The following is a 10,449-nucleotide window of genomic DNA, read 5'->3' on the forward strand; positions in this document are numbered from 1 at the left end:
CCCGGTGATGTGAGGGGCGGGGCATTCTCCATCACCACGTCCTTGTAGAGATCCCGGTGTCCTTCTAGATACTCCCACTCCTCCATGGAGAGATAGACAGAGACATCCTGACACCTTATAGGAACCTGACACACACAATGATACAGTCACCACCCAGACACACCCCTTGTCTGTTCCTGGATCATTTCCCAGAATTCCCGGCACAGAGGCCACCACCTGATGCTGAAGGTAATAAGGGTTTAACCGCAAAGGGTGAAGGGGATTCTTTTCTGTTAGAGTGGTAGACTTGTGTATCTCCCTTCTACAAGCAATGGTCAGTGGTGTATTTTGGTTTTGTGCTGCCCCAAGCAAGACTTGACTCAGGCACCCCCTCAATCCAAATTTGCCCCGCCCCTTCCTGTTTAGGACATTTTGCACAACCTGTCAGTCACTGCATAAAGCATACATGGGATCATACGGGGGAGGAGAGCCGTGCATGGTTTCCGGTGCGCTTTATAGGGTCTCGGGAGAGCTGTGCAGGCTTTATGGTGGGCTGTGCAGGTTCCCTTTCCCTGTGCTGTTCCCCTTACCTGCAGCCCGAAATGCCATCAGTACCAACAGGATACATTGCAGTCCCCAGCCTGCTTCTGGGAGGCCTACCATCAGATCACATGCTATGGCCAGCCCAAAGCCACCCGCTGCCTGATTCTGTGCCCCACCGGGCAAGTGCCCAGTATGCCCAAAGGTAAGTCTGGCTCTTTGCACAAAATGCTGCCCCCCTGGAAAGTGCCGCCCTAGGCAAATGCCTAGTTTGCCTTGCGGTAGATACACTCCTGGCAATGGTTCCAGCAGAGAGTATGGAGTCATTGAAGAATCATTTGGACGCTTTCTTCAGATAACATATTATTATACAGGGGTACGGGTACTCTGTGACTGGTACACACACACACACACACACACACATACACTCACAAAGATGGAACACGATGGACCCGTGTCTTTATTCAACCTCAAATACTATGTAACTACATGTGTAACTATGTCTTTTGTGTTCCTCACAGAAGATGCTAAACAAGGTGAACCTTGGTCACTCGGCACGGTCAGTGTGCTACAGCCCTGAGGGCGACATGGTGGCCATCGGCATGAAGAATGGAGAGTTTGTTATCTTAGTTGTGGCCTCTCTAAAGATCTGGGGCAAGAAGAGAGATCGGAGATCCGCCATTCAGGACATCAGGTGAGGAACACAACTGCCACCGGCTGACATGCGGGGGTCTGTGTAGGCATGATACCCCCTAGGTATACAGAACCAAACTGACCTGATGGAGATTGCTGGACATGCACTGTGTAGCACACAGCAGCCTAGCTAGAGAAGAAGTAAAATTCAAACTGATTTTTATCTAACCGTATGTGAAACTTCAGGAAAAACGTGTGCAGGTGCAACCTTCCTCTAGCAGTTTATGGTCTGTTTCTTTAGCGGTTACACGAGTGCAGTGCAGAATAAAACTCTTCATTAATGTGTGCATGTGCAACCTTCTTCTAGCAGTTTATGGTCTGTTTCTTTAGCGGTTACACGAGTGCAGTGCAGAATAAAACTCGTGTGCAGGCGCACCCATCTTCTAGCAGTTTATGGTCTGTTTCTTTAGCGGTTACATGAGTGCAGTGCAGAATAAAACTCGTGTGCAGGCGCACCCATCTTCTAGCAGTTTATGGTCTGTTTCTTTAGCGGTTACATGAGTGCAGTGCAGAATAAAACTCGTGTGCAGGCGCACCCATCTTCTAGCAGTTTATGGTCTGTTTCTTTAGCGGTTACATGAGTGCAGTGCAGAATAAAACTCGTGTGCAGGCGCACCCATCTTCTAGCAGTTTATGGTCTGTTTCTTTAGCGGTTACATGAGTGCAGTGCAGAATAAAACTCGTGTGCAGGCGCACCCATCTTCTAGCAGTTTATGGTCTGTTTCTTTAGCGGTTACATGAGTGCAGTGCAGAATAAAACTCGTGTGCAGGCGCACCCATCTTCTAGCAGTTTATGGTCTGTTTCTTTAGCGGTTACATGAGTGCAGTGCAGAATAAAACTCGTGTGCAGGCGCACCCATCTTCTAGCAGTTTATGGTCTGTTTCTTTAGCGGTTACATGAGTGCAGTGCAGAATAAAACTCGTGTGCAGGCGCACCCATCTTCTAGCAGTTTATGGTCTGTTTCTTTAGCGGTTACACGAGTGCAGTGCAGAATAAAACTCGTGTGCAGGCGCACCCATCTTCTAGCAGTTTATGACCGTTGCTCATGATCTGTATAGATTTAGCCCTGACTCCCACTACTTGGCGGTGGGCTCCAGCGAGAATGCCGTCGATTTCTCTGACCTCACTATTGGACCCTCATTGACCCGTGTCTTTATTCAACCTCAAATACTATGTAACTGTATATGTAACTTTGTGTTTTTTGTTCCTTACAGAAGATGCTAAACAAGGTGAACCTTGGTCACTCGGCGCGGTCAGTGTGCTACATGTGTGTCTGTGTCGGCATGATACCCCTAGGTGTACAGAACCAAACTGACCTGATGGAGATTGCTGGACATGCACTGTGTAGCACACAGCAGCCTAGCTAGAGAAGAAGTAAAATTCAAACTGATTTTTATTTAACCGTATGTGAAACTTCAGGCAAAACGTGGGCAGGTGCAACCTTCTTCTAGCAGTTTATGGTCTGTTTCTTTAGTGGTTACACGAGTGCAGTGCAGAATAAAACTCTTCATTGATGGCTCCCGGCACTAAAGACATAGAACCAAAGAGGTAGCTGATCACTGCAACGTACTGTTGATCAGTGCAGACTGCAGACAGGCTGAATGTAAACACAGGCCATAGCTAGTAATGACGGCTCTTAAAGCACAATGAACAAAGCAGCGTTAAAAGACTATATCTGTGAATGAAGGATTATTATGCTCCCGGGTGCTGACCATTGCTCATGATCTGTATAGATTTAGCCCCGACTCCCACTACTTGGCGGTGGGCTCCAGCGAGAATGCCGTCGATTTCTATGACCTCACTATCGGACCCTCATTGAACCGTATCAGCTACTGCAAAGACATTCCGAGCTTCGTGCTGCAAATCGACTTCTCTGCGGACAGCCGCTACGTGCAGGTATGAGTGATGTCATCGGCCGGCCCCACCATGTGACCCGTATTTTTCTGACGCTTTGTTGGATCATGTGACTAGATTGACAAGCATGGCCAAAGATTGTTTTCTACCCGGGTCTGATTATTACACTTTAAAGGGAAACACTGAATATTCAATACATGTGCATACAATACATGGCCTATCACACTTATATGAGCTTGTAGGCCCTCCCAGTTCAAATTCATGGCCATTATTATATTTACACACCCCCCCACTACCCATACCCCCACCCATGCCCCCTCACCCTTCCTTCCCGATTTTGTAACCTGTACTCTGGGGAAGATTTTGGAGCGTGTGGAACATTGTGTGATGCTGCATCCTTGCCTCTGTGCAGGTCTCCACCGGGTGTTACAAGAGGCTGGTCTATGAAGTGCCTTCCGGAAAACTCCTCACGGAACAAGCTGTGATTGACCGCATCACCTGGGCTACCTGGACCAGGTGGGTAACGGGAGCAGATGTATTGCGGTCCAATAAAGTGGATGTAAACTCTAAATGAATGACATTTACCTTGCTCTCTGCCTTGTGTATTAGAAACAATTAGAAACATTTTTAGTAAAACACTTTTCACCTTTCATTCATGATTTGTTACATCTCAGTACTGCTAATCTCCTGCAGCCTCTTTTCAAGCCACTTTTATAAAGAAAATGCGTTTCACCCTGACAAATGATCAGAATGGTTGATTTTTTTAATTACAAACATAATTAAAGGAGAAGTATGAGGTGAGTGAAAATCACTCATTCTCATAGTTCAAGCCGACGTGTCACAATGAAACTGTCACAGGTCGGCTCAATAGATCGGGAAGTGAACGTACACATACCGTCGCTCGCTCACTTCTCAATCCTGTCCCTGCAGAGAGCCGTGACTGTCAGTCACGGCTCCCCGCAGGGATTCCCCCCTCCCCGCTCCGATCCTCCAGCACTGACTGGAGGAATGGAAGGGGGAGGGGAAGGTACAGCTGGCTCTGCCTCTAGATAGGCAGAGCCCGCTGTCACTCACGCAGCTGGGTGGATCCAGACAGTATTGTCGGGATCCGTCCCGGCTGCGGCGTCTCAGTATACCGCGAGCTGTAGCTCCCTATATACTGAGCCTAGGGTGACGGGAGGACGCTTGTTTGTGCCCCTAGGAGAACTATGGGGAAAAACACTTACCCCCATAGTTCTTTAATGTTTAGTTGCTATGGGTGGTCACTGTTTTATTTCCTCCCAAGCCATCCCCAGGAGGGGCTCCATCAAATATCTTCTCTCATCCTTTTCAAACTGTACAGGAACTGCCTAAACTTTGAATTATTTATTGAAATACCTTAAAAAGGGGCAGCGCACCCAAAACTGAGATTGAAGTGTTGGGTGGTGTAACCCTTCAGCCTCTTATCAGTTTCTTCTATCCACCCCGTTATAGAGAATGTGGCAAAAGGTGCATTGTAGCAGAAGTGAGGAGAACCTGTGTTGGGGGGGCTCCCTGATGGAGCACCCACAAGATAAGCCTGAGGGGGACTCATCCACAACCATTGTAATACGTCAGAAACTATGTCCTAGGTCATATTTAATTATTGGAAAACACTTCTTTTTCTTTTTTGAAGACCAAAAGAGTTTCCTCATCCTTTCATTCTCAGAGGCATCTTTCCAGGCTGAAGTCAATGTAAAGTGAATTGTTCTGGATTTCTCTGCAGACATATATTCAGGAGAATAAAAAAAATACATATGTTTGTACTTATTGTAAAATCTATATCTTGGAATCCACTAAGGAACACAGTGATTTGGAAATAGTCAATGTGTGACATCCAGATGGTCTCTCTGGGCCAAGGAGTCCATGGTGTGACCCATCAGTCTTGTTGGGAGAATGGGATGGTGCTCTCATACTTCGGAGGGCCTAGATTCAGGTGATCAGGTCCCATGAAGACCTCTGTACATACTCTAACAGGAGTAGCTGCAACTTTTATAAAGAAAATGCGTTTCACCCTGACAAATGATCAGAATGGTTGATTTTTTTAATTACAAACATAATTAAAGGAGAAGTATGAGGTGAGTGAAAATCACTCATTCTCATAGTTCAAGCCGACGTGTCACAATGAAACTGTCACAGGTCGGCTCAATAGATCGGGAAGTGAACGTACACATACCGTCGCTCGCTCACTTCTCAATCCTGTCCCTGCAGAGAGCCGTGACTGTCAGTCACGGCTCCCCGCAGGGATTCCCCCCTCCCCGCTCCGATCCTCCAGCACTGACTGGAGGAATGGAAGGGGGAGGGGAAGGTACAGCTGGCTCTGCCTCTAGATAGGCAGAGCCCGCTGTCACTCACGCAGCTGGGTGGATCCAGACAGTATTGTCGGGATCCGTCCCGGCTGCGGCGTCTCAGTATACCGCGAGCTGTAGCTCCCTATATACTGAGCCTAGGGTGACGGGAGGACGCTTGTTTGTGCCCCTAGGAGAACTATGGGGAAAAACACTTACCCCCATAGTTCTTTAATGTTTAGTTGCTATGGGTGGTCACTGTTTTATTTCCTCCCAAGCCATCCCCAGGAGGGGCTCCATCAAATATCTTCTCTCATCCTTTTCAAACTGTACAGGAACTGCCTAAACTTTGAATTATTTATTGAAATACCTTAAAAAGGGGCAGCGCACCCAAAACTGAGATTGAAGTGTTGGGTGGTGTAACCCTTCAGCCTCTTATCAGTTTCTTCTATCCACCCCGTTATAGAGAATGTGGCAAAAGGTGCATTGTAGCAGAAGTGAGGAGAACCTGTGTTGGGGGGGCTCCCTGATGGAGCACCCACAAGATAAGCCTGAGGGGGACTCATCCACAACCATTGTAATACGTCAGAAACTATGTCCTAGGTCATATTTAATTATTGGAAAACACTTCTTTTTCTTTTTTGAAGACCAAAAGAGTTTCCTCATCCTTTCATTCTCAGAGGCATCTTTCCAGGCTGAAGTCAATGTAAAGTGAATTGTTCTGGATTTCTCTGCAGACATATATTCAGGAGAATAAAAAAAATACATATGTTTGTACTTATTGTAAAATCTATATCTTGGAATCCACTAAGGAACACAGTGATTTGGAAATAGTCAATGTGTGACATCCAGATGGTCTCTCTGGGCCAAGGAGTCCATGGTGTGACCCATCAGTCTTGTTGGGAGAATGGGATGGTGCTCTCATACTTCGGAGGGCCTAGATTCAGGTGATCAGGTCCCATGAAGACCTCTGTACATACTCTAACAGGAGTAGCTGCAGCAAGATCCCAGCGTGTTTAGCCTGCCGAGCCATCCAGCAATGTTTTTTCCCATCTTCTAGGAGAGAAGAAGCACTCAGGTGCCCAAATCTCACCCTTTGGTGTGGAACCTACCAGTTGAGTAGAGCGAGATGAGAATGCATTATCTCCATGGAAGGCAGTGTGAGTGACATTTGCACTCTCAGCATTGTCCAGCATAAGGACAGGGCCACTTGTCCTGTGACAGGGAGAACTCCCAAACTTTTCTGGAAGTGAAGGTCCTACAACACTCTATGTCCAACGAAGTCTAGTTCAGGAGGCCAACTCACACCTCTGCAAGTGGAGTCCCCCTGGAGCAGGTAGAAGAGACCACCCCATTCACTGTAAGAGACTGATGAGTCGCATGAGGAACTTCTTGGTCCATAGAGACCATCCGGATGTCTCGTTCCAACTGTTTCTGAATTCTCATGTCGCACAATAGACAAGAAAAAAAAGAGCAATTGTTCATTAGGCCTGCTTTGTATGAAATGATATCATGACTGGGATGTACTGTCCATATCTTGCAGTGTCCTGGGGGACGAGGTGCTGGGAATCTGGTCCAGGCACAACGACAAATCGGACGTGACGTGTACCTGCGTCTCTCACTCAGGGATCAGCCTGGTTACGGGCGATGACTTGGGAATGGTCAAGTTATTTGACTTCCCCTGTCCGGAAAAGTTCGTAAGTATGGGTTTTGTGGTTTACGGGCTTCGATGGGAATTATGAAACTGATAATCTGTGTGACTGCGTGCTGGGATTTCCCTTATCTTGGGAGGAAAGGGTGTAAATAACTCACAGGCGGGTGCTGCCAATGGAAGAGCTTGGGAAAAGCTCACCATGTGTTCTGGAGCTCCTCCATACATGAGCAGATATCATACTGCCTATGGTTCTCAGTGGCCACGCTTAGATATCATGGGGCACCGTACAGATGTTTTGCTGCCTATCATTCTCAGTGATGTATCTGCGTGTCTGTGGCCGACCTAATTACCTGCAGTTGGACTTCGTCTAAACAACCTTTAAAGTGAGAGAATTCATGCCATCACCTCTCTATTACAGGCAAAACACAAGCGTTTCCTGGGGCACTCTGCCCATGTGACCAACATCCGATTCACCAGTGGTGACCGCTACGTGGTTAGTGCAGGAGGAGACGACTGCAGGTAAGATTGGTTCAGTACTGAAGGGGAATGACCTGGGTTTATATCTGAAGTCCCTCTGTAATGTAACTAAGCATTCACCATTCTCTGTTACACTTTACTGTCAAGTGTTTGTGGACATCTGACCATCACACCTACACTGTATGACCAAAAGTATGTGGACCCCGTCTCAATGACTGAGTTCAGGTGTTTCCAGTGAAGGTTCTGTTAATACTACATCATACAAAGACATTGTAGACAATTGTTCTCTTCCTGCCTTGTGGTCACAGTTTGGTGAAGACCCTTTTCTGTTCCGCCATGACTGGTCCCTGTGCACAAAGCCAGCTCCATAAAGACACGGTGTGATTAGATTGGTGGAGGAACTCAAGTGTCTTGCACAGAGCCCTGACCCCTCATCCCTACTGAACACCTTTGGGATGAATTGGAACGCCGATTGTGGGCAGGTCTTCACATCCAACATCAGTACCTGACCTCACAAATAAGCACACATTCCCACAGACACCCCCCAAAGTCTTGAGACTGGAGGATGTTATAGACACAAAGGGGGGCAACTCCAAATTAATGACCATGGTTTTGGAATGGGATGTCCAACAAGCTCATATAGGTGTGATGGCCAGGTGTCCATACAGTGTATATTACATTATTTTTTATGATGGTTCTCGTTACTCTGACCTTCTTCTGGTCCACTCCACTTTTTCATATTTTGCCGGTTCCTACGGGTGAGGGCTTTTTGTACAGCGGAAAAGCAGTTGGAACCAACTAAATCCAACCATGGTGAGCAGGACACAGACTCCCCTCTCGGTAACATAAAGGGAATCTATGGCGCTTTTGTAAATATGTTCAGGGCCAAAATACTTTTTAATCGGGTGGAGACATACCCTGTTTCCCCGAAAATAAGACCTAGTACTATTTTTGGGAATTGCTAAAATATAAGACCTACCCCGAAAATAAGACCAAGTTGTGACCATTCCCGGGGGCCGGTGGTGGCATAAGGGGGAACTTGTAGAGCCGCGGGAGATGCAGGAGAGAATCAGCGGTGCCAACGAAGCCGGCGCTAGAGGAAGCGAGGCGGCACCGGAGGGGGCAGAGCCGCATAAGCCAATGCTTCCTCTATAGCGCCGCCTCCTGTCACAGGCGGAGTCATACCAAATGCGCTCCGCCTGTGAGGAATCCATAGTGAAAGTGCGCTTCGCTCATTCTGGCCAGCGATTGGTTAGCAAATTGCTCTTGGAAAGGTACGGCACCCCCTGATTGCCCTGATCACCATATTTGTGTACATGAATCAGTGGGGATTGTTGTACATAAAAAAATTATAAATAAGACCTCCCCCGACAATAAGACCCGGTGTGTTTTTTTGAGCCAAAAAAAATATAAGACAGTGTCTTATTTTCGGGGAAACACGGTAATGGATCCACTGGCAGCTTTGAGAGGTTCTAAAATTGTTACGGGGTAAACCAGAAAAAAAAAAAAAACTGCTGTTGATGCTACTGAAAGATTGCATCATATACAGGTGAAACTCGAATAATTAGAATATCGTGCAAAAGTAATTGCAGTAAGTGCTGCAAAAGGGGCCCAAACCAAGTACTGAGTACATATGCATGCTTGTACTTTTCAGAGGTCCGATATTGTTCTATGTACAATCCTTGTTTTATTGATTGCATGTAATAATCTACTTTCTTGAGGTTGTGGATTTGGGGTTCTTGGGGTTTTCATGAGCTGTAAGCCATAATCATCACAATTATGACAAATCACGGCTTGAACTATCTTGCTTTGCATGTAATGAGTCTCTCTCATATATTAGTTTCACCTTTTGAGTTGCATTAGTGAAATAAATGAACTTTGCACGATATTCTAATTATTCCAGTTTCACCTGTATGTCACCTGTTGTTCTATCTTTGCCCATCGTTTCAAATTAAAGTGCATGTTAACCCAAAAGATAAAACTTGGGGACTGCTGTCCTTTGCCCCTCACGTCACATAGATTAGTTCCTTTTACTATGTATGGTACATACCTCGGTGATCCTGCCAAGTCCCACTGATCAAGAAACCTTTTCTGTATGTTTCTGAGCAGGCTAAGCATGGAAGGATCGTCATGATAGCGTGTTTAGATCCTTATAGGTTTGAACAATGAATATCACCAGCACACAAAGGATGACATAAATCCAACAGGGTTATTCACAAAAGGGTGAAGAGTTTGGAGAAGAGAACAATTTAGGACAGGGGACGGCCAACCTTGGCACTCCAGCTGTTTTGGAACTACAAGTCCCATGAGGCATTGCAAGGCTCTGACAGCCACAGACATAACTCCCAGAGCCAGATGCATGTTGGGATTTGTAGTTTTGGCACAGCTGGAGTGCCAAGGTTCGCCACCACTGATCTAGGACAACATAGCTGAACTGGAAAGTGAGCTGAATTGGAACATTTTTTCAAATCAGCGATGTTGTCCTAGATTGTTCACTTCTCCCGGCCTTCTCCAAACCCTTCACCCTTCTGTGAATAACCCTACAAGTGTTCTTTTATTCAGAGAAGCACGGCACAAGTGTTTAAGGAGCCAGAGAGCCAGCGCTGCCGGCTAGGCAAACTAGGCCATCGCCTAGGGATTCAAACTTTGGATTTGCACGGCGCCATACGCGGACATCACTACGAGCACCATCACTGTCACCGGTCTCCATTGCCGTATGGCGTGCAGGGGATACCTCGGTTTACTGTTCAGTTCCTTATAGGAGGCGGTGCCGGCGCATGGCGTGCCTGTATGTCCACGGTTAGATTGTTGCCGAGATGCGCCCGCCCGGCCCTGTTCAGCTTGAACAACACAAATCTCCATAGAGCCAAAGAGCTCCTAAAGGTCTGTGATGTCATCAATATGCACCGAGCTTCGTTTTAAGAACCCCCCCCCCCCAGCCCCTG

The 10,449-nt window shown here is 46.9% G+C and overlaps 1 protein-coding gene across 1 annotated transcript in view; it reads left to right on the forward strand.

Moving 5' to 3' along the window:
* Positions 1–10,449, forward strand: part of EML5 (echinoderm microtubule associated protein like 5) — a gene marked incomplete at its 5' end in the record, with an annotated part of 97,920 nt that overhangs the window by 87,078 nt on the left and 393 nt on the right. The window contains 5 exon segments of the mRNA XM_018563349.1: positions 1,041–1,213; positions 2,947–3,109; positions 3,480–3,583; positions 6,917–7,070; positions 7,446–7,546. Coding sequence (XP_018418851.1) covers positions 1,041–1,213; positions 2,947–3,109; positions 3,480–3,583; positions 6,917–7,070; positions 7,446–7,546 — 695 coding nt within the window.

The sequence above is a fragment of the Nanorana parkeri genome, unplaced genomic scaffold (genome assembly GCF_000935625.1).
Source record: "Nanorana parkeri isolate BGI_ZX_2015 unplaced genomic scaffold, ASM93562v1 scaffold658, whole genome shotgun sequence".
Lineage (NCBI taxonomy): Eukaryota > Metazoa > Chordata > Amphibia > Anura > Dicroglossidae > Nanorana > Nanorana parkeri.